A 25,115-nucleotide genomic window follows, 5' to 3' on the forward strand; every position below is an offset into this window, starting at 1 on the left:
CGCCGCGCTGATTATTACAGAGGAAATCCTCGGAGGCGACGCAGATTCAAACTGAAACTCCTCCGCTTCCCACTGCAGCACTCTCTCTCTCCCTCCCTCCCTCGTCCGCTCACTCCTGTTTGCTGAAACAATGCCATAATTAGTCCTGATTGATGTAGCATATTAAGCAGGAGCCAATTAGCATACAGTACACTGCTACTTTGGCCATCTGAGAATGAGTGATGTGACTGACCCTCGCTGAGCGCGGGCTCAATAACAAAGTGACGGTGTGAGAGACTGCTGCCTAACGAGCGAGGCCACCGATTCAAGCGCACGACGTCGGAAGATTTTGTTTGTTTTCCACAAACCAATCAATTCAATTTGTAGGATAAAAGGTTGAAACCTCTCGAGTAACTCGTATTGAATACTAAATAGGAGCCGGGTTTCACTCAGCGTGGCAGAAAGGTACAGTGATATCAGGCTTTCCTTTTCTTTATAAGGTTCAGACGGTGACTGGAAAGAAGAAAAAATCCTTTTCCACTTCTAGTGGGTATTGAGAACAACAGCTTTTACACTAAGATACAAGATACAAAGAAAATGACGAAGTTTAAGATTTTCCATTTGCAGTGAAGCAGCGTGTCATTCAGCGCCAAGAGTCATTCATTCACACAGAGCCGCCGTGTAAAGTTGTCCATCACAGAAGGTTTACACCTCGGCTGTAAAACAAAGCAGAAGAGATTCCAGGGTGCATGTGCTCAGCGGGCGAAAGGCTCTCACATCGGTGACAACGCACCATGCGGGCAGAGAGGCAGAAATGACACGCGGCTTACGTTCCGTCACACGCTGCCAACGGTCCAATCAGCACCAAACGGGCCCGGAGCCGTGGGACAGGTTTTGTTTGCGTTCCTGCCCGAGTGTGAGCGTGATTACACTCGTTGGTGGGCAGGAAGCTGCCACTGGAGGGGGTCGATTATCCAGCTGTGTTCCTGGTTTGGGACATGGACTCATCCTAGTACAAACGGCCTCAATAGCCACTCAGACCAGGTACTGTCCCACGCAGGGTCGCTGGAGCACTGGAGCCCATCCCAGCTATCTATGGGCCAGAGGCAGCCCATAGTTACATAGAACCCAGATTTGTGTTCATGACCTACAAAACTTTAATTCCTGGCTTCCATTTTCCTCTATTTCTCTCTCCATCTGGCTCTATTGGTCCACTCCCCTAAAAGACAAGACCTCGTGCAACTATTACTTGGTCTCCAGAGCTTTCAAATCCCTGCAGGCGCTCCCATGGAAGCCACAGGCCCAGCCTGGGGCTCCCTACCTGGGGCCCTGTGTCTGGGTGTCTCCTGGGGGACCTGGAGACATTGGTGAGGCCAACCGGAGGGACGAACACAAATGTAACACTACTCGGATTTAAGAGGAGAGCGCATGAGAGAGAGCAAGGCGGATGCAGTCACAGAATAAATGCAGGGATGCGTGAAAGATAAGTGAAGTACCCGCTCGCTAGCAGTCTTTTCTGTGATATCGAAGTGCGCAGCTATTTCCCCTGAGCGTACTGTAGCAGGTATGACTGGGCACGTTTCCCAAATGCGAATGAAACAGGTAACAGCAGGCGAATAAGGCGTCCCTCCATAACAGAACAAAGGCTCGCTAAGAGCACCCAGCGAGGCGAGTTTTTCAAAATCCATGGGGACATTCATACAATTTCTAATATATTTTAACTAAACAAATCAGCACGTCAAAGCCCCGAACGTTGAGCGCTGTACGGACCCGCTTCTGTATATTCTGCATTTTAGAGGACGCCAGAACACCCCCCCCCCCACACACACACACACACACTCCATCACGTGCACGAGCGTACGCGGGGGCTGGCGTGCACGTCCGCGAGGCACCGCGCCGCTGAAGAATGCTCGCATAAAGCCACGGGGGACGGAGGGCACTCCTCATCTCCCTCCAACAGGAAAGGTCAAACTCTTCAATATTAACTCTGGCTGGGGTCACCACGCTGATTACGCTACAATAACCATTTTACACACTGCACCGATGGAGCGCCGCCCCCGCACACACACACACACACACTCGTCTCGACCTCCCCGTCCTCGCACGTCCATTTGGAATTAAAACCCTGACTGAGTGGGAGCCCCGTCGGCGCCCCATGCAGACATACATAAACACATTCTCACACAATTGTTCACAATCACAGTCCTTTATGAGGGTCTTAAACCCGGAGCCCCCGGAGACCTCCCGCTCCCTTGGCTACAACACGGTGGAAATATAAGTTAATATGGTAGAAGTGTGAAAATGCACACACACACACACCGGGGAAGGCACGGAGGCAATACACCAGCTTGAAGAATGTTGTGGCTTTACATTGGGGACTTGACCTAACCTCCAGCCAGTGCCTGCTCTCAGCATTTCTTCACACATCGCTAGATTGGAGGTAGATTAAGCTAAGACCTAACCCCCCTTCACCCCTTTCACTCCTCCCGCCCTTTCCCAGGGGAACTTCTCTCAAAGTTTTCAACCACAGAACTAACTTTCCGCACCAAACGGAGCGGGAAAAAACTGTTGTTTTCTATCATCCGGAGAGCGTTCGTGGCGATGAGCCGCTGAGACCCCACGACAAACTGTCGTGAACTCATCGCTCCGGCGCGTTTGCCGCGTTGTTCAGCGCGTCTGCTAGTCTGACCGGTTATGACACGCGGCCGCCGTTTCGCTGTGTGCACACGTAAACTATCTGGCATCAAGTAAACTGTCTATATGACAGTAATTCACATCACGGTTTCTTGGCAAACCTGTTGACAGAACAAGCTTCAACAGGCTTCAAAGGCGTCCGTAATGGGCATGTGTGACTATGTCAAACACACCCTCTCCCTCCCCTTGCGTCGATAATTACGGAGATGAAATGGACAGATTTTCTTGCAAATTGGTGGCGGTGACGTCCCGATCGCTGCCACGTCGGGGTGGGAAAGAGGGAGGAATTAAATAAATCCATTAAAAATGTGAGGCATGCCAAAGAGAGACGGGCGAACAAATGCAGCAGGGGTAAATATATAAATAATGGAAATGAAAAGAGCAGAAGTCATCGCGAGTGAATTAATTTTTGCTCAGCGGTGGAGCTGTATTAAATGACACCTAGTGAAATGTGTGGCTAAAGCTGTCATACCCGGCGCCTGCTTGCCGCACTGAATCATCCTAATCCTGTCTAATACTGTACTGCTAAATGTCGGTCTTTGCTGCCTACAGTGTCTTGTATTAGCCCAGTGTTGTGTTAAATTATGTGTCTGAGCCTCGTCCCTCCATTATGGCACACAAGAAAGGGAATGCGACGGTGTGGCTGCCGGTGGAACATGATTATATTTAATACCCGTGCACCGTGAGGTCATAGGTGTCCTGCTGGGCTTTATCAACACGTTGATATTTGTCTGGGTTTTTTGATTTACTGTTGTGGTTGAAGCAAGTGAACGTGAAAATAAAAAAAAGTTCTGTAAAGTGTCCCAGATGCTGACGAACTTGCTGCTTTTTTAATATCACATTTAAAAAAGGGATCCAACGCCTCGAACCCGATCCGGTTTGGCCCAGAAGCGCTTTCATATTTGTCGCTGCTGATCCAGTGTCTAACAGTCGAGCTGGGAGATAAATCAGCGTTAATTGTGAGTCTGGCTGCTCCTCTAGCCACGCTGGCCACCACTAAGCAACGGCTCAGTGGATAAATCACATTTACCACTAAGAGATGCCACACACTCGCCTATCCAGGAGCTGAAAAATGAGTCCCGAGTACAAAGGGGAGTGGTGACAGATCTCTTCCCTGGTCTTATATCTGCTCCTGCTGTGGTCTGGGCCATCGGCGGGTGAGGGATGAGACTATGGGAGCACAGAAGAAACACTTTGTCATCTCTGACGATGAGAAGGAGCGACTGTCAGGTATAATCAGCGGGGTGATGGGGAGGACGCGGGGATGGGCACAACGCGGGGATGGATGAAAGGAGGCTGGCATCTCTCTTGTTAACACAAATTATAAATCCTGCTGTGCTGGCTGCAGCGTCTGGAGTCAAACAAGAGGGGAAGCAATAATTTATCCGTCATGATGGCTTTTAGGCCTTTTTTTAAGGAATGGCCCACTGTGTGGAATCACATTTACAACAGTGTTTCCACGACACTGGGACTGTTGTTCACGTGACCCATCAATGGTCAGATTAAACAAACACAGTCCGGTCTCACTCACTATAGTTGCATAGAAAGGACATTATACAAAAAATGGATTGAGTTTGCACATGATAAATAGTCTGTGCACTTGGCTAACTATCTTATTTCCCTTTCAAATGAATTGCCGTGCAGACCATCATTACAGTAAGTAAGACGGCAGCAGCGAAATCACAGGATGGATCTGTTTGTACCTTTGAAACCTACAGTGAGCAGCTCTACACCCGCTATCATGCATCAGCGTGCTGGCGTTTAAATTATAGCCTCTGATTTGTCCGCTAATTGCGGTTAAATGCTAATCATCATTCTCTACCAATAAACATGCTTTAGCTACAGTGCACATACGTACAACGGGCGAGCGAAGGGGGGAAATTGATCATTTTAAGCAATCAATTACCTCATTTGATTCCCAGGCTTAAATGCAGAGCATGTGAGCCAGAAAGCCCCGGGACAGACCACAGCGTGATTCATAATGGTAGCAAATAACATGCAACCGCACACAGCTCCTGAATATGTGAATGAAAGAAAAACACAGTGGGTTCATGGGAAACAAAAAGGAAGACGACTGTAGCATTTCAAATTCACTGAGCTCATGGGGAAAAGGGTGAAACTAAAGACGTTTCGACCTACTTATTAAAGGAAAGGTCCACGATCCAGCCAAGTGAATTTTGCAAGGAACATCCGAAATGTTGCTGTTGCAAACACGCTTCTTAATTTCTGTTGACTGAGAAGATTGACAAAGAACTGCAGAACGTGGTTATTACTTTTCCTGCTCCTTTTCTACAAGCTTTTAAAGAAGTGCACCATGGTTTACTTTAATGTATGAAAGGAGTGAGAGAGGGAGATCGCTATCTCCGTCTCACTCCCCGGCCTCCAGATGGAATTAGGGAGCGGTCATGAAACGTCGTGCCCGAAAAGGGCGAAGGTTCCTGGGCTACCTTTTCACCGCAAGGACCCTACAACCAGAGTCCCCTTGTGAGAATGAAAGAGGAGAGACAGATGAAAGTGGCAAAGAGGGGATGACTTCCCTGATCCCCTCCTGTCTTCTCCATCACCCACCCGGAGGAAAATTTAATAAAGTCCACATACCATGAGCCACACAATAGAGGAATGAGAGGACATGAAAGCAAAGATGGAGAGATGGGGATGGAGGGATGGCGGTGATGACTGAACCCTCTCCTGGTGTCATCTCTGACCTTCAGAACAGCCGGAGAGCACTGAACCCGAGGAGGCAGGATGAAACGCATGTGACACACACAGCCCCTCACACACTCACAGGTAGAACCCAAACAACGCTGACACAAAAACAACGCTCGTGCAGCGACTCGCTCGGGAAAAACGGCACGCGTAGTTTACACATATTCATTTAAGGTCAGCATCAATTCCTGTGAAATTGGCTGGCGGGGATTATGTGCCAATTTCCAAAATGCGATTTGAGAAATACGTCTGTGATTCAGCAGAGAATGAGGCCTATTCATAAAGGCACAAGAAAGCGAGAGTCACGGGATCGGCAGCAGACAGACAGAAGAAAGGGGCTGCTCCAGGTGACTGTGACCTTGAGGGAGGATTTGGTGAGCGTGTGTGTGTGTGTGGGGGGGGCATGTTGGCATCGCGGGCCACTCCAACAGCAGAGAACACACACACACACACACAGAGCCCACAGTGTTAGCATTAATGTGTCCTCTTTCATACATGATTACTCCCAGCAGGAGAGGGGGGCGTCTCATTAATGACAGGCTTTCACACCCAGACGCCCCCCCCCCCCGACAGGAAGCAAGAAGGAGGGAGACATCTGTGGAGGAAGGAGCGCGAGGGCACATGGGAGGACGAGGGTGAGGCGCAGGTAAGAGAGAAATAAGGCGGGGAGCAAGAAAACAGTAGAAGAAGAAGATCCGGGACTTCTGAGTCCACGTTCAACCGGAGTCGGAAGGAAAGACAAAATAAATGAGAAAGTGAAAAAAGTAGAAATGAGTGAATCGACGGATACGAAGGCGGCGCAGAGTTGTTTGTGTTTGTGCAAGAAAGCAATGTGTTTTTCAAGTGCCAGCCAACAGATGGTGTCTGATCCACACACCCAACCACCCACCCGCCCCCCCGAGGGCACAGCGTGAGCTAAGGACCCTAAGTGGTGCTCACACTCATCAACCACCGACGGACCTGCTCTCTAAAGCAGGGAAGCGGGATCGCTCACGCTCAGTAGTTATAAATACATCGACGTACAACACGCGGTGGACAATTATGCCAATTAGAGGGTCAGCTGAGCACGCGGCATCACCCTCTGATGGCATGCGGCCACAGATACGTTTAGAACGACGTGTGTGTTTTCAAACTCCATCTTCTCGGTGCGAAGGCGCGTCACCAAAAAACACAGCCTGTCAAAACAGGCGCAGCCCCGAACGTCTGCAGGAGCGGATCCGCCTGGAGGTAAGCGAGGCGGAGGGGGGGGTTTAATTTGCGTGAACTGACCCTTTAAATTTAAGGTTAACTCACTTTCCTTCTAATTAAATTCCAGAAATAAGTTTTCGTCTAAATCGAATCACCTAAAAGCGTTTAGTCAAAAACTGCTGTCGTGGCCAATCTGTCACAAAATTAGCTATTTTGTCTGCCGCTTTCATCCGAGGAGGGATTCGTACGACGCGAGCAGGTGAGGGGGGCGTTCGGGACCGAACGCCGGCCGCCGCACCTCCACGTCCGTGGCACCGTCTCGCCAACCTGTCAGTCAAAGCGAGCCTGCCAGTGGACCCGCCCCCACTGGCGAGCGTGTGCAGGTGTGCATCTGAAATGGAACCATGTGGGGTGAATTAGCCATTTCTGTAAAAAAAAAAAAAAAAAAAAATACAGCGTCTTTAAACTGTGATGAAAAGCTCGGCGTGAACAAAGAGGAGCTGTTAGTCACACCGGCCCCTGTTGGGTCGCCCCGTCCTGCGACCAGCGCCGAATCAGGCGCCATTTACTCAGTAATGCGCTGAAATAATAGCATCTCTAATCAGCAGCCATTCTAATGGGCCTAAATTACTCACTACTTGTCGGTTTCAGAGTTCTTTTTCCTCGAGCCCACTGTCTGCGGGGAACCTTTTGTGTTCCGCTCCACTCCGGACTCTGTGGAACCTGCGCGGGCACATTCAAGCAGGCAGGGACGTCTGCAGTGAGCTGTGATGAGCTTTATTGGTTTTAGTGGGCGTGTGCGTTTGGGCGCATCCGTCCGAGTGTTGTCTGACAAATACCTCACGTGTGGATGTTTTAACTGGTTTTAAAAAGGAAGAAATCCTGGAATGGATTTTGTAATAAATAATAAAGGTGACTCAATGAATAGAAAGGTGAGCGAGGACCTCATCACCCCACGGGCTCCATTTCTCATAGATATGGGTCATTCTATCACTCCATGTCTAATTTTTTTCCACTCGCTGCTCTCGACTAGTGCCTTTTTGAAATTCACTCCATACAACCAGGCACTTTACACTATTAAACCCTCCCCCCGCCGCGGCTCGCCGTGCCTGATCCAGAGACACAGGTCATTTGTCATCAGAGCGGGAAGCTCGAGGAAGCGGCGGGCTCCATGCTGGGCCTGACAGCTCTCAATGCTGCCCTGCAGAACCGCTGAATGTAGTCAAGTAGTCAGGAGCGAGCGAGCGAGAGAGAGAGAGAGAGAGTGTGTTTCACTACGTCAATGCACGCGTGTGTTTGGGCCTCCGTGTGCTCTAAAAAGAAAGGAGGAGCGACAGCGCGCGCACACACACACACACACACACACACACACACACACACACACACACACACACACACACACACACACACACACACACACACACACACACACACACACACACACACACACACACGGCTTATTAAGGCAAGTGTCCCGAGTCGTCTCTCCGGCCGACCCCATAAGAACTGATATGACATGCAATCAGACTCCCATTACTAGCCACCGCAAGATGGATGAGGCACACGGGAGAAGGGAGGCGCCGTAACCGCATCTCAATCTCTTAACTTTCTCACCTTTCAGCACTGCCCCTTATGTGCAATGAGAGAGAGGAGGCGGCTGATAGAAATGATCAGAAGGAGGCAGGAGAGCGGCGGCGTAGACGCCGAGGTAAATGGATAGAAGAAAAACAAGCGTCGGTGGAGCCCCACTGTGACACGGTTACAGTGCGCCTACTGTACATTACCCAGTGTGGATGCAGATGCTGTATTGATTGAGCCTGCGGAGGAGGCTGGGGAACGGCAGAGGGGGTATTAAATAGGAGAAAGGGGGGGGGAAGGAACGATAAAATCAATTCCCACTGCTTTATGGCAGGCAGCGCTCTGAAAAAGATGAGACAAACCAAACAGGAAGGAGGAGAGGGAGGAAATAAACCCGGGGAGCGCTGGTCAGCAAGCGTTTGAGCCAGACACAGAGGTGGAGGGGCGGATCTCCTTTCTCCGCAGCCTCGCCTCAGCCCGCACGCCGCACCTCCTCCAGTCGCTGCGTGCTCTGCTCAGCACATTCTGCTTCTTTGTCTGCAGGGGCTTCACCTTTGCATCCGTCTGTCAATAACGGCACTGCGACCCGGAGCGGGTGGAAGAAGACGCCGAACGTCGGACGAACGCGAGGCGTCTGTACGTTCTCTGTGTGTGTGTGTGTGTGTGTGTGTGTGTGTGTGTGTGTGTGTGTGTGTGTGTGTGTGTGTGTGTGTGTGTGTGTGTGTGTGTGTAGTTCAAAACATCGCGTGCCAAGAACCAATCCGGGGAGATCTTTTTGCGGGTCCGTCATGTGACCCGGCCCACATCGCCGGAGCCAGACATGGACCACTTATCTACCCGCCGCCACCGTCTACTGTACTCTACCCCCCTGCCCCTCCCCCTCCCCCCAAACCCCATCAACGACATGGACCAGGCAAGCGTGAGAGGAGGGGGCGGGCGAGAGACACGAAAATGTGGCACGAGATGCAGACGCGGAGCCCCCTCACACGCGCAGAACCGGCCTCGCAGCCGAGCCTCCGCTGTGGTTAAGTCCTGGCCTGGAGCACAGGAAGCAGAGGCAGCTGTTCTCCAGGAGAGACGCGCGCCGCCACTGAGTGGAAACTAAAATCTTTTCCGGTGTCACAGCAAAACAAGTGGAATATCTCGTATCTTCCGGTTTCACCAAAGCGCCCGTTAAACCCAGATTTCATCCGGTTTCAAAAGGCGCTCGTTCACCCGGGCCGTCACGTAATTATCAATGCAGACGGACGATTATAATAACTGTAAAGTTCTATCTTCACGTCTGCGGGAGGGTTTGGATAACCTTTAAATCCGCAGTCCGCAGGTGATCCCCCGCGACTCGAAACACGTCCCCCTGACCTTCCAATTAGAGCGCGCTCCCCAACGGCGACGACACTCTAAATCTTCCCCGGCCGCGGGTTCGGACGCTGGAATATAACAGCCGGCTGTAAAATCATTACTAGGCTGTAAAACACCAGGAATTTCCACAATTAAAGGAGCAGCAGAGACAAAACAAAGCCAGAGGGAGAGGAGTCGTCCTGCGCTCAGATATGTGGAAGTAAAACATTTGTGACACAATAACGTAGAAGCTAAACTAGCTTGTTCTTTATGGGTCCAAAAGGAGCGGACGCTGTGGACGCGTCTTATTCGCTTCTGCGTTCATTTATACGACGGACCATGAGGAGCAAATCACCACTCATCAGTCAAACATCACTTGCAGTTTTTCCTCAAATTCCTCATACATCACAATGCATCAAGCGATCACATAAGCGTGCGGCTAATCTGAGCTCTGCTGTGACATTTAATTAATTGAGTGTTTGTGTAAAAAGCGCACATAAATAACAAATGTATCACAAAAAAAAAGCTGATCTTCCATCAGCCATGTGGGTATTTCAGCTAAATGCCATCGGTGGGAATTAGCAGTGGCATTTCCTGATGAGACTTTCCCAATAACACACTAATTAGGTCTAGAACAATCATTAGGGTTCCTTACGCCACAGAAGGAGTGAGGCGTGTCTGACACAGTTCCACGTGACGATGCAAAACCGTTACTGACAAAGAGTGAGCGAGCGAGTGGGACGATAACGCATCTAATTGCTGAACGATCTCATTAGTGAAGTCATCATATCATATTAACAACATTATATCCAGGGGAGCTGAGGAAGGTGATGAGGAGGGCTCGGTTTGAGGCGAAAGCACAGAAAAGGTCAAAGGTCAAAATGGTCTGTTTGATGTAGTTTCACCAGGTTGCAAGTCAGAAATCATCAGCTCAGATTAAAGTGTGCATTTAAATGTGAGAGGCAGTTCACTTCAGCAGGAGGAGTCCCTCGATTAGCTCCTAAACTGGAAATAACTGGGTAAAGTCTGAGATTAACAGGCCCTCTATCACTTATCGATCCGCATTTATTACTTTTAAATGCAGGTAATTGAGGAGGGTTTGGTGCAATCTCCGTCTGCATCTTTATAGAACGGCTCCAGTAGGTGTATAAGCCTTAAGTGCACTCGTAAATTGGTTTTATGAGATTCTGAGACATATCGCTGCTAATGTTTCCACTCGACGGCTTTACGGCCGCGGCCTAGCGACTCCGGTGAAAGATACTTTCTAATATATTGCAAAAGTGCTGTTGACAAAAAAATATATTGCTTTGATGTAGAGCTCATGTTAAAACGATAACAGTGAGTTTTTCTTTTGTCAGTGCCGGACGTCGATAAATCATTCGAGAAATAAAATAATATAAGAAGGTGGGAAAAAATTTACTTTAAACTAAACTAATATTATCAGGTGAATTTTGTAAATAAAACTGTATTATTAGGAGAGAATTAGCTTGTTTAATGAGTCTAAAAGCAGCAGAGTGTAACTCGTGTGAGGGAACATGTGACTCTCCAGATGTTCTCCTTCAGCATTCAGCCGCTTCCTTTTCTCCGTCATCCTCGTTCCTCCTCCTCACACCATCCGATCCCTCCATCAAAGCGGGGCCACTTTGCCAAACATGATCCCTGCCTGTTGTGTGTTGGTTTGGTTTCGAGAAGCGGATTAAAGAGTTCCCACCAACCCTCTGATGTGGACCTTATCTCAGGTTTCTCTTGACACTGGCAGTGCTGTAGTGTTATTAGCAGCTAAAGGGCTTTGTTAAGGAACACAAAAGGCAAAGCTAGGCAGCGGTTAGCGAGGCTTTGTTAAGGGTCACAGGGGTGTTAAATAGACTACACCTGGGCCTGTGTTATCACCTTCACCTGACACGTTTAAACGCTCATGAGAAGGTGTTCAACGTGAAGGGAACTATTAGAAGACTTTGAGGGATTTTAGCTGGAAAGGTTCGTTTAAAATTATTGAAGGAACTGTGGAATTGCACGGTTTTTCAGATACCGCCCCATTCCGCTGGACTGCAGCCAATCGGTGGTCTTCCCTGGAGGTTTCCGTTCATTGATTACTGCCTCGCATGATTGTAATGTGATGTCAGCGCCCATTTACTCAGCAAGCAGCTGGCAAAAAGCAAAGCAAAGCGGGCAAATGCCGTTCCGATAACGCAGCAGCGTCGCTACTGAAACACGGCTCTTAAAAGTCATATTAAAAAAAAATAATAGTATTGTTCGCCCACAGTAGAGACCCGGAGGACCCTCGCTGAGGGGGGACAGACCACATTCTGGGCCAGCTCAGCGTCAGGCCTTGTTATGCTAGATCCCCGTCTACTCCCCCCTCCTTTTCCTCATTCCCCCCACCCCCCACTCCCACCCCCAGCCCAGACTAGTCTGGCTGGCCTACACACGCGATCCTCACGCTAGTTGGGCCTAAGCCCCGTAAAGGCTAACACAAGCTCAGTGTAAAAACTCCTATAGGGGCCCACCTACACCCCCCACCACCCCACCGGTTCCCCTCTTCCCTTCTCGTGCTGCCTGACTACACTTTCGCTTCGCATTACTTCTGCTATTCTAACTTTTCCACTTCTGAGCACTATCAATTATGCACTAGAATAACAGTGGGGCCAGCCTTGGCAGCAGGACATAAAGGCCGATTATGAGTGTGAATAATTCAGCCATCTTCGTGCCATGTTCCTCTTACCAGTGATACAGGCAGGAAGGCTTAGCTCCTAATGTACGACGGTAGACACAGTATAACGTGGCCTTAATGTAAGGACAGCTCTCTACATCCCGGGGGGGGGGGTAGGGCTGGAGAGGACGTACAAGTGTGGCTTCACTGAATTATTGAAGAAACCTGATGTCACTCACAGACTGACAATGTGACACTATCGCAATCCTGGCGACAGACACCTGTCAGTTCACTAGACGACTACGAGTCCAGGTTCAGGGCTTTAAACACACTGGCGAGAGTGATATTCATTCCTTTAAAAGGATTTTAACACATAATAAGACAAACGACAACCTTCCACCATTGTCATCGCACAAACACCTCCACCCTAAATTTGGTTTTCATGAACCGTATGGTATTTGCTATGCAACGTTCACAAGCACTAATAAATATTTCATCACTCCACCCAAAAGGTAAACACACGTTCTAATCCAATACAAGAAATATGATGCATCTCTGTTCCCACAGGCTAATAACCTGCTTTTAGGTTTGTACGTTACAAACTACATGCGTCATTTGTCAGGCTTCTCCGCAGTCACAGCCAAACTTGAAACTGGAGAGCAGTTAAAGTTTAAAGTCCTAGATTGGAACAAATATGTCCAATCATTTTTACTTGGTGGTTCCAATTATTTTTCAACATTATAAATTATATTATATTTATATATTTCTTTTTTTTTAATTATATTTTTTTACACAATCAAATGGCTGATGTTTATAATTTATTGGCTGCTGATAATCTATTATTATTGATATTATTATTATTATCATTATATGTATTTTAAATACCTAAACTCAAGTATAAATGTAAATTTAGCACAAATGCAAATTAAGAATTAAGCAAATTTCTTCAACCAATATCAATGTTATAAAATGCTTTTTTATTTTACAAAAGCAGGTGCTACTTCTTGTATTATTATTTAACAGCAAATTGTGAATCAAAAAATGTATATTCCTTTTTTTCTTTTCTGAAAATTCTTTTTTGCATATACCAAAATATTAATATTGACTTCAAATGAACTGCAAATTTTTGATTTTTTTTATTTTTAAGACTAAAAACCCAGACCAACTCTCTCTATTTGTGGAGGAAAAAGCTCCTCAGCCTGCTCATTTTGGTGCTTCCGTTTGCCATGCGCGCTCTAATCCTGGCTGGAATGTCTCCGGTCGTGGAGTCCTGCGGCCCGGAGGAGCAGAACAGCAGGTGAAACTCAACTCTCTGAAGGCTTCTCCCGCCTCACAGCTACTCGGGTAGTTCTGTAGCAAAGCTTCAGACCTTGTTTGTTTGTTTTCTCTCTTCAGCGTTTTTTTTTTTTTTTTTGCTCTTTTTTTGTCACTCGCCAAATGAACTATTTAAAAAATATTTTAAAAATAGTTCATTTTAATCAAAAAACTACGTATTACTCTTTAATCTGTACCCAGTTTGCACCGTAACTGACCACCGACTTCTCAAACTGGTTAAGTATAAGCAGATTATAGGTTATTTCATTTACCTAATGAGGTTGTTCTTACTGAGTAGCTTTAATCACAGTTGCACAATTATTGTATCATTCTAAACATAAAATCTAAATGATTTTGTATTTGGCTGCTACATTTCTTCATTTCTTTCTGGCTGGTGTCCCTTTGTACTGTGCTTGGTCCGGTCGCCCCTCACACACACACACACACCTTTATCTTTTGTCTTATCTTGAAGGTTAGAAAATAAGTAGAAATGGAGAAAAGCTTGGGATAGTTCGTATTGCTTTTGGAAAAAAACAGGGTTTCTGTAACTGTCAGTCAAGCGCTGCAGCCACAACACTGAGCCTAATGCTGACAGTGGGCCTGCTGGGTCACCTCAGCGGGACCCCCCTAGCTGAGGACAAGGATGGAGCGCTCAAAGATCTAGGGTTTCCAGAGGCAGGAGAGAGGAAATAAAGAAGGAATGGAAAAAGAAGAGGGGATGATACGGCACAAAGAGCAGCGGAGTAGCAGGAAACTGATTGGCCTATATTCAGGGGGCACTTGCTGGGATAAGGAACAGAGGGAATGGGGGGGGATCGGCACAAAGGAGGGGGTCTTAGCGAGCCTTAAACTAAAGCAAATGCATGAAATGGGCCCATCATCAGCTCCTCGGCACGACGAGCCGATGATCGTCTCCTCGACATATCCAGTGTGCTGATGTTTTGGCTTTCAAAGCTCAACAGCCAGATTAAGGGCATTAGAAACTTTTGTATGCATGAGCATGCTGGAGGAAATCACACACTTCTAAGGATGTAGCCATAGGCAGTGCTCATCACCTCTGTTTATCCAGAGGGCTTAGGCCACTTTGGGGACTCCCCTTAAGTCTCACTTATCTCATTAGACCCTTAAAACTGATTAATATGAATGCCAGCAGAGGCCAGCTCAAGGCATTCTTAAGAAAGGAGGGAAGGCGAAGAGGGGAAGAGAAGGATGGGGGGTGGGGGGGCTACGGGTTAGAGGAAGGGGGTTTTTGTGTCTCTGGACAATGAGCTGATGGCTTTTTAAGCCTCTCAGTGGCTCTGGGTTAATACCCGGGGCTGCAGTCATGGGATAGGCCGCGGTTCAAAGGCTGCTGCTCTCCGAGACCCGCCATTCTCCGATTTAGGGGGAGAAAATAAACAAGTAGAATAAACACCGCATCTCCTGCAACTTGAACTCGCCAGGAATAATGAACTGGCCCTCGAAACCAGAGCCGTGGGTCCGCGCGCGTGTGCGTGGAAGCCGGCGTGTGCTTCGGGTGTCATATTTGGTTATGTGGGATGATGTTTGGGGTAAGTCAGACCAGTCAACGCCGGGCTCGGATGAGAGCAGAGGTTGAAGATGGGATTTATCACACATTCCAGGATCAACGGTTTTCCCTTCAGGCGAGCAGGAAAAAAACGCACGCTCGCTACAGTTTCCTATAGAAATACATAGACTCGCATTCACACGCAAACACAATGCAACTGCACAAATGTAAAAAACTATCAAGCGGCCCTTAGAGAACTGGGCCGAGAACAGCGCTGGGCGTGACACCATGATGGATCCATACATCATTTTACATTTTTATTCCTTATTAGACCCTGAGCCTTCGCAGCCAGAGACAGATCTGAAAAGATTTGCTACAAAATGAAGCATCCAGTGTGTGAATTACATTCAAAACAATGATTTATCACGGTGGCAGGAACACATGCGCTTATGACCTTCGCCTTCAAGGATCTACCTTAAAAAATGAATATCATTCCCATTGAACAACAGTTGGGCCCGCGTAAACGCCGCGCCGTGTGTGGGAGTCTTCAGTGTCACAGGAAACAAAGCGCGAGCATAAACTCCAGCGCCCCTAATCCCGTCTCTGCAGAAAATAAACAGAGTGTCACCAAACTCGGACGGCAAAGACGACACCTCCTGGGGGTGAGGCCCCGAAGACCCCCCCCCCCTCCCCCCCAGAGAATCCCCACGGACCAATCACAGCACAGAGGGCATGGCGTGCATCTGTGAGGCTCAGGACGGGGCCCGGGGGGGGGGGGGGGGGGGCTTGGGTTGAGGACGAGGGGGGGGGGCAGACAGGGCCTGGGTGAGGCTCGCTGGAAATGAGGGAGGCTGTCGCCGCGCCTTTTCCACGCCGCGCGTCACCCCGAGCGGCTGCGCGCCGCTCTCCGCCGGCGTCTGGCGCTGCCATTGTTGCCTCGCCGCTCCTCGCCGCCTCTGGAAGCGTAGTACAAGTTGAGCGGCCGCTCCCTCGCGCCATTCACACCATTCTCCGTCGCTCGGCTCCTTTTGCCCCCTGCTTTTTTTTTTTCTCACTCTCCATTTAAAGCACATGCAGGACTTTCAGGGGACAGACAGAGCAGAACAATGGCCGCCTTTTACTCTTGCGGGCCAGATTTCAGGGGCCCTGCCAGTATTTTTGTCTACTGTCATTTAAAACAGGCTAATGCACCTACAGCTTATTAGTGACGCGTCGTGACACAATGCTGGACCGAACATTGTTTGATATTAAAAAACGAAGCCGGGACATCAATTATTATTTTTCACAGCACTTCACCTCCTCGTGACTTTGGAAATGCAAACAAAGACGCTTCGCGGAGACGCGTCGGACCACACGGAGGTGAGGAGGTTACGGCAGCCTTTTCTATTTTGGGATCTAGTATTCAGAAAACACACGGCGTAAAAGGCCTCAGTTTTAAAAGGCAGCGCTGAGCCCCTGTGTGCGTCTCAGCCTGTCTATGAAGACGAATTACCTCATGAGTCATTTACAACTGCCTACAACCCGTCAATTAGGTCTTTATTCACAAGCTGGAGATGTGTTCTCTTCTGGGATCTATTCTCCACACTGCCGCCCAGCTAGAAAAACATCCAGTCACCCCCCCCCCCCAAGTTAAATAAGGAAAATGGCAGTGTAAGGTCCGAGGCCAGTCTAGCATGAAAGGAATTATCTGTGGAAAATGTGTACGGTGAAAAACGAACAGTCTCAATCATTCACGTCACATTTTCCAGCAGAACGGCGCAACGATGACAGAAAGAATGAAAGAATTAGGAGCCATTAGTCGCACTGGCCTCGCACGCCGCTGCGTTCCTGTAAAAGCAGGGCGACTTTGACAGCGAACGAGTTTAACGAGGGCAGAAAAGGCAGGTTTCAAAGCGGAGCCGACGCCGACCGCGCGTCTGAGGCGCCTCAGTTTGAAATCAGAGCACTGGAGGTTATCGGGCCTCTCAGTAGCGCCCCTTTCTGGTCAGGGGTGATAGATTAGCCAAGTGTTACTACAGTAACAGCTGCCTCTAAGCCTCCATTTTACAGAGGGGAGCAGACGAGCTGAAGTAGGATACGCTGGCGCCATTTTCAGGCACAAACGAGGGCCTATGATACGACGGCCGAGCGTCTCGGCCCTAATTGGACCCGCTGCGATCCCGTCTTCCTGTTAGCCGTGAGCCCGTCTGGGGCGGGAACCAAATAAATCCGACAGCAAAACACATTCGGTCCATTATGTCCATATTTAACACAAATGTACTCAGGTGTTCGAGGCAACTGTACCCTGTCAGATGGGATCCGTTCCCACGGCCGCTCTGAGGTGGAACAAAGTAAGTTTAGGGAAAATAAAGAAGCGGTCGGGAGGAAAACTTTCCATAACTTGAAACTGAGATGACGAGAGCAGGGGTACAGAGAAAAAGTGCCCCTGAATAAATAAACACGCATGGCAAAAAAGGCAAGCAAGTAGCAAAAGCAAAAGGGAAACAATATTTTTTTATGATTTCCAGGGTCTCGCAGCGAGCTTTGCACATGTGGGCGTTGCGTGAGCTGCTTAATAGTTTATTGTTTCCGAGCAGAGCTATACGTAGCGCAGCCCTGAAAAGCCACGGGTTGAATGAGGCCTCACACGCAGATCGCTCAGCTGATAGCAGCGTTTCGGCACTCTGAGTGATTACTCTGGAAACAGAAACCTGGACGTTACATTCTGGTTCCCCGGGAAAAGGAGGGAGACGCGCGCAGCCCAAGCGACGCTTTCGGCTCTTCAGCATTTCTGTCCCCCATGAAAGAAAGGCCCTTCGGTTGTTTGGTGGAAAACCCGAGCTAATTTAAATTGATGGCGGTGTTTATAAGGCTCTAACCCTGGTAGACCAAGTAATATTTATCTAATCACGAGCAAAGGCAGGGCTCCTTATGTTGTGGTCGAGGGGGGAAAATGATGAATAAATCACCAATTGAAGGTCAAACGGGTCAAAGTAAGCAAATTAGGGCGCATTAATAAAAAACACCTCGCGAAAACGTGCAAATTTAACACATATCTTAATAACTGATCATTCACATGTAATCCATACATGCCGGGAGCTTTTTTCAGTCAGATTTGCATATTCAGGGCTGCAGCTCCGCCGCCAGGCACCCCCGGCGACAGAGCGGCTTCTGTCCGCTCACAGCACCTCAGCGAGGGTCACAGCCAAGAGCCCCCCCCCCCTCGTCCTACACATGCTGAAAAACAGCTGCTCTGCCAAGCACATTGACTGAGCATTGACTACTGCCTGCTGGGCTCATTTTCTACTTAATAGAGAAAAAAAATCTCATTTAAATGGGAAGCGCATTTAAAGGTCTGGTGAGAAAATACAGAGTGCTGTTAAAACCCAATAAAAGTAATACATCGCGCCGCGCTGCACCTCCTCCTCGGGTCCCGCGTTTGTTTTGCTGCTCTCTCCTCGGCCCCTTTGTGTCCCCGGCCCTCCGCCGTCCACGCAGCTCAGCGGGCGCTCGCGCCCGCCAGCGCCACGGGCGTGAGAGAGTGACGGAGCGAGGGGTCATTGACGGGAAGCGTTGGGGCCTCGGACGGAGAGGGAGCGGAGGGGACGAGCGAGGGGTCAGGGCTTGCGCGCTTCAAAGCACAGGCAACGGGAGGAAACCTAATTCTGAATAACGCTCACACCCATTGGAGGCTGATGGGTGTGTGGGCCAACCTTCCACCTCCGTGCATGCGAGTCTTTGTCCATTTACAGCCAACACACACGAGCACAGACTGGACGTTTTCTTCACGTCCCACTGGTCTGTGACTGGTAATGACAAGTCCAAGGTAATAGAGGTAGGAGCTCGATCTGGTGTCTGCTATCTGAAATGGAGTGAGCTCATGGCTCGTTTTGTGCTTTGCATTTGTGCGCGCACGCACACACACACACACACACACACACACACAATGACGCGCACAGACAAAGACGAGCCAGACACGACGGCAACAAAAGTAAGTGACACCACCAGCGAAGCCACTGTACACTTTATTTTCTTAGTGACAGATCACTACGGGGGTGAAAATGGAAAAGCTACAAATGAAGGCAATGCGTTGGAAAAACGCTTTGCGCGCTGTTTGCTGTGCTACAAATTATGCAGCCAAATACAAATCACCTTGAGCCATTTGCATGACCACAACCAACAAACTGTTTATGTTAATAACAGCCTGTGCGTCAAGGAGACCTGCAGCTACTAGTCTGCCATTCACAGGCCAGTGTGTGTGTGTGTGTGTGTGTGTGTGTGTGTGTGTGTGTGTGACCTCTCCCGGAGCTCCTCTCACAGTGAGCCTGACCTCTGCGCGTCTTTCCCCACCATCAACCGTGGAGCCACTCCTGAAATATCTAATTGTATTTATTCATTTTCTAAGACCAGCGAGGGGGGGGGGGGACGCGGAGAGGCGACGCGGGAGACGGGCGAGGGGGGAGGAAAGGAGGGGAGGGCACCATCAGAGCCAACCGCTCGCGAGCAGAGACAGTTATTTCAAGTTCAAGTTACTCTGGGAGGAGGACGCGCGGCTCTGAGGCCTTTTTGGCATTCAAAATTAAAAACTGACAAAACTAGACAAGAAAAGTTCACCACACATGAAAGTGGATGTTTGGATCATACGAGACATTAAGGTGTTGGGAGGAATATTAAAAAGCTCCTGGTTCCAGGCTGGAGTTCAGGCTCACGGTGACGGACGGAGGCAACGCGACAGTGAGGAAATCCCCCTCAGCTCCGAGATCAGCTACAGCACAAACACGCAGGAAAACACACCAACTGCGGTCCTCGAAACTGACGAAGTGAAGAAATTCCAACCTGCAAAAGCATCAGAACGTTCCGTTTCAGACACAAGAAGATGGTATCGAGAGTCTGCGTTTGACAGAGCTGACAGTGGAGCCATAAAAGTGTCTGCACCACCGTCATTTGTCTGTCAGTGACTCCAACACGAGAGGCGACTCCTCTTTTCTGCTTCATTGTGCACTACGTGCCAAGCTTGACTTCTAAACTTCTAATTAATGGCAATTAGACAAAAAACAGGAGACGGACGTGACAAGTGAAACCGCTGTGAGTTGGGCCGCGGTGAAGCTTTGGTGCCTTTGTCTGCACTTCGGTCGATCCAATGAGCCGAGGAAGCAAACACTGACGCAATTTACCCGACCTGAGCACATGCACTCAAAACTACACAGAGCCGCTCGCTCAATCACTCCACAAACACAGAGTCGGTGTCTCGGCTTTGAAAATGAATGGCTTCTTCGATGGGAGGTGAAACAACAAGAACAAGAGCGGAGGCAAAGCAGAAAAACAGGCATTTATCTCATAGGTTTGCTGCCGCCGCCTGCACCGCTCTGTTATTAGACCACATGCACTACCACCATAAAGTAACACAACTGGCGTGTAGTGCGACAGTGTGCATGCGCCCGGATCCCAGATCCTTTCAGCCTCGGGACAAACGGCAGACGCCACAGAACCACGGCAGCCTCCTGCACTAATGCATGAGGACAGGGGCTCGATGTCTATGAAGCGGGCGATCGACGGGACGGGTCGGCCGGCGCCCTCTCTCTCTCCCCTGGCTTCCTGCCTCGGCCCTGCAGGGGCCACAGTCAGGCGGACCCTGTCTAGAGCCGCTGGCCCGGCGTTGGCGCCGCCGTGGAAGCCTGTTTCCTCTCCTCAGGCGAGTCAGCGCTGCAGGAGCAGATGAGGCTCGGGAGACGAGCCGTTTCTACTCCTCTGATTTCAGAGGGAAATCCAAATAGAGTCAAAGTACACAACAAGCACGGAGACCGGAGGATCACAAAGCCCCCATTTTCTCTCTCTCCTCCTGAGTTAGAGAGTAAGATCTCAGATTAACGGTAGATTTACTTAAATTTCCTCCTCTCTTTTTTTTTTTCTCACTACATTTTTTTTTTCCTCACCGAAACTGAGAAAACTTGTCAGCACATCTGGAAGATATCAAGTTAACTGAGCGGCCGGTCCAGTCCGAACTAAGAGCGTGAAAAAAACAGTACAGTCCATCGACAGCGGGAACCGAGATTTAGCTCGAAATTGCGTTCGCGTCTATTGAGGGAAAAGGGCTCCACAAATAAACAGCCGGAGCTGAGTGTGAGCGGAGAGCAGCAGCACAACAGTCACGCTGCGCTGAGTATCAGGCTGAGGATCTGTGCACCCACCAAACTGGGCCCGACTTCAGCAGGGCGCTTACAGTCAGCCCTCCTGTTTGGATCCCCGACCACTAATTGCTTTAAGCAATAAATCATGTTTTCCCAAACTTCAGACTGAATATAAATAGTTGTGTAACAAATTCAGCATGTGCTATTAATGGCTTTGTGCACACTTGGAAGGTAAGCTGAGGATTTTATTCAACAAACACTAAATGCCGTTAAGAGGTAAGTGAAAGATCCCTGTAAACTCCAAGTGTTCAGACCTAATAAGCCCGAGACAAGGCTGCACAGTTTTAGAGGGAAATCCACGTCTCGACAAAACATGTGCACGAACGCTGAGCTCGAGTCGAGGCGTCCGACTGCACGGCTGCAGCTCAGTCAGAAACTTTCTATCAACTCTGCCGACGTCCCGGAGACAGAAAATTTGCACCTAGCAACTGAGAAGTTCTCACAGCTTCACTTTGTTGGAGACAAAATGGAACTAATTTTAACGTACGTTCATGTCAAAAAACATATAAACCAACTGGTTGAATTTACATATTTTGTGGCTTTATGTCAGGACAATGAGTCTCTTATGAATAAGTGAAAATTTACTGCTAATTGACATAAAAACATGTTTAAACATGTTTTTTTTACACAGAAAGTTTACAGAAGTTTTGAAAGGCTGCGTCTTTGGCTTTTACACTTTCACACAGCTGCCACTGCACTTAGGAGTAAATCTTCTCTTACTTTTAAATAATGAACCCGCAAGTTGAAGGTTTATTATTCCAGAAATGGCTCACAATAATAAAGTTTAATTCTAAACTTTCATACTTTAATTTATTTCAAACTTCCATTGATTTTGTATCTACTTTACAGCTTTTTTCTTCAAAAAATAATATATAGACACTATAGTACATAATAATTCAGAAAAATTAAAATGTACTGTCTTGCAATGAACTATTCATGTGAAATTAATCTAAATTAACACAAAGGTTTTCATTCCAATAAAAACTGGTGAAGAACTATTTAAAGACTAATAACTAATAGAAAAATAAAGAGGTGATTAAAACTAACAAATCAAAGTAATAAAGTTATCGCAATGTCCCACTTGGGGAAAGAACAACTGTGTCAACGTGAATTTTTCATTTTAATGTGATGTTTCTGCCTCTGTAATATTCATGAAACGCTTCTGCGGGTCCCTCCAAAGTGCTGAGGCCGCTCCACGGCCATACATTGAATTATGGTAACGGTCCTGGATTTTGAGGGAGCTGTTTAGTATTGACTGACACCTTATACCCTCACAGTGTACATTTAATAAGGCCGGTCTCTGGTGATAGAGCCACGCATTAAATACTCGTAAACAACGGAGCTACGCGCAGTGGAACGACGGGAGGAGTTCCGCCACATTTAGTGACTAAGAGGAGTTTGTGGATTTGCGCTGACTTGCACTTGTTCGTGCTTTGGCCGAGAGCAGTTGGGACCTCGCGTTAACGTGCCCAGTGGGGTCACGCACCCGGCTGCGGACAGAGAAACGCTCCACTTCTGTTCCCGCATAAACGGCTTCGCGTATATAATAAACTTCCACCCCACTCGTGCGCGTAATGAGCCACCGGCGGCGCGTAGAGCGGCACGCCGCCTCACGGCCGACGTTCCGCCCGGGCCTCGGCTGTGACCCGCAGCCTCCCGGGGCGGCCACGCGTCGAACGGGACGCGGTCGCCCGGTGCGCGACTATTCCCGCACGCGTCCCGGAACGCGGGCGCTGGCGCGATGCCCTCACTGCGGAGAACCGACGGTGACCCGGTCCGGCAAAGCCTGCGAACCCCGCGGGTAATGCAGACGCAGAGAGACGGAGCGTCGGCCGGTGAGAGGTGCGCGCCGCGAGGTCACTTACTTGGTGTTGGTCCGGTTCCAGAAGACGGCGTAGCGGTCAGCCACCACTTTGGAGCTGGGCTCCTGGCTAAAAACACACATCAGCAGCACCAGGCAGACAAAGAGGACCATTTCCACTTGCAGCATCACTACGGCAAAACTTCGGCACGTATTCCTCGTCAGCGTGTGGGTCGGTCAAGACGCGTCCTACGGCTGCTTCAACCGGGACAGGTGACGGGGCTCATTCACGTGCGGCCGCGTTCGTTCTGGCGCAGTTTGCGGGTGCCAAACAAACACAAACGCGCACAACATAGAAAGTCGCAGGGGGAATCGGCGCTGTGACCATACAAGAGGCCACTTGAGATGACACTTGTTCCGACTGACGGAAATGTAAAGTTAGAAAACCGAGGCGTCGCGGCGCAGGCTCTCCGGTGCAGGGCGGCGAAAGTCCCGATGAATCACAGGCGTTATTTGGAACAAGATGTCAGATCAGGCGGAAAAAATCCGTTCCGGAGTGGCCGCAAATCTGTCCCTCTAATGTACAAACGGCGCAGCGCAAATGCGCAACGCAGCGGACGGTGTCTCTCGTCGCGCGATAACGTCCTCCGTCTGCGGCGAGCTCCTGCGCGCGGCCGGTGCCAGTTCGAATGACAACTGAGGCGCACGTTTAACTACAAACCCAAAGCGCGGGGGATTAGCGGGTCCGAGGCGTGATGGGGAAAAGAGAGAGAGAGACGCTCCTTGTGTCCAATGACGCCGTGTGGCGCACGTCAGATGTCCGTGTTCTCCACGCAACTTTTCGAAGCCGTGCACATAGTGGGCGAGCGCCCGGAATGCGAATGGCACCGCTGCGGTCGCTCCGTCGTGTCCGTCGCGAGGAAACCGACGCCGCTGTCCCTTCTCAGCGACGTACCGGGGGTGTCACGGCCGCGGCGGGGAGGAGTCCTTCTCGGTGTCGGAGAGGACGGACGACGCTGTGTTTTCTCATGCGCTTCTCGTCACCGGAGAGACGCCTGTTTATGTCCGCATCTCAAAGTGCGCGGCCCCCCCCCCTCACATATGAGCCGTCGCGTGACGTGCAGGCGCGAAAAGAACCGTGCGCTCGTCCATGTGCGTGCACCGTAGTCCTCCGCTGTCTCGTGTTTGGCTTCGGAACGCCGGGACGCGCAGGAAGGTGAGGGCAAAGACGGGCGGGCAGCTCCAGACGCCGACCGAGAGAGGGGGCGTGGCTACGGAGGAGCGGCGATGGTCCCATTGGCTGGACGCGATTTGAATGGGCGTCGCTCGAACGAAGCCAAGCCCCGCCCCCCGCCCAAATCGAGCTAATTCAATTAGAGAGAGGTAGAAGTGGAAAGGGACAGCGAAGAGGTGCGCGGGACAGGGGCTGCTTTTAGAAATTCTGCTGTCAGATCCGTCTGATAAGTGCGAGCCGAGCTATTTAATTACATGCAAAGGGACGCAGCGGACCGAGGAGGACCACGGCTTCAGTTACTCTCGCTCCCACTTAGGCTCAATTCAAATATGCACTTCTCAACACAGAAAAGATGCGTTTGTGGAGGTAACGTAGAATAGACAGTAACAAAACATCAATATTAATATAAATGCCATTTTTTGTTTTGTCAGTGGTCATTTTAAGAAGAATATCCTGCTCCTCGCTTTTAATGGTGAATCGTAAGGAATTCAACTGGGAAGGTCACGTCTCCCCCCCGCAGCTCGTGGAGGACGGGGAGGTGACGTTCCCGGCCGCGCGGGCTCCGGGTGACGACGACAGGCGGCCCTCGCGGACGGAAGGGGTTCGAGGCGCCGCTCCAGCGCCCAGACGCCCCGCAGTGGCGAGCTGGCGCGATGGCTGGCTCTGCTGGGGACACGTCCAAGTTGCTAATGCGTCAGGGGACCCGCGCCTGTCGACGCCTTAAATCAGACAAGCGCTCACGAGGAGGATTTATGAAACTTTAGAAAATGAGCAGCAGGCCTTTAATTCAGGTGGGAAATCCCGAACGAAAATAGCTGTAACATGAAATCACCCCCATTCAGATGCAGTGTGAGGCGCATTCATGGTAGCCTGGCTGCACATTATGCTGTGTTCTTTCTAGATATTTTTCTGTTTTAACGTGAAGGACTATGTCGGCTGGATATTTTCAAGTCTTGGAG

General features: G+C 49.6%; 1 protein-coding gene across 2 annotated transcripts in view; it reads right to left on the reverse strand.

Moving 5' to 3' along the window:
- The window catches only part of efna5b (ephrin-A5b), a 71,758-nt gene extending 47,574 nt beyond the window's left edge, over nucleotides 1-24,184 (reverse strand). The window contains exon 1 of one of the 2 annotated variants that reach the window (XM_029161041.3): nucleotides 22,987-24,184. In XM_029161041.3, coding sequence (XP_029016874.1) covers nucleotides 22,987-23,111 — 125 coding nt within the window. In that variant the 5' untranslated portion in view covers nucleotides 23,112-24,184. The remainder of the gene's footprint in view (nucleotides 1-22,986) is intronic. The other variant, XM_029161040.3, reaches the window with a different exon arrangement.
- Nucleotides 24,185-25,115: the final 931 nt, after the last annotated feature.

Source organism: Betta splendens, chromosome 9 (genome assembly GCF_900634795.4).
Source record: "Betta splendens chromosome 9, fBetSpl5.4, whole genome shotgun sequence".
NCBI classification, from domain to species: domain Eukaryota; kingdom Metazoa; phylum Chordata; class Actinopteri; order Anabantiformes; family Osphronemidae; genus Betta; species Betta splendens.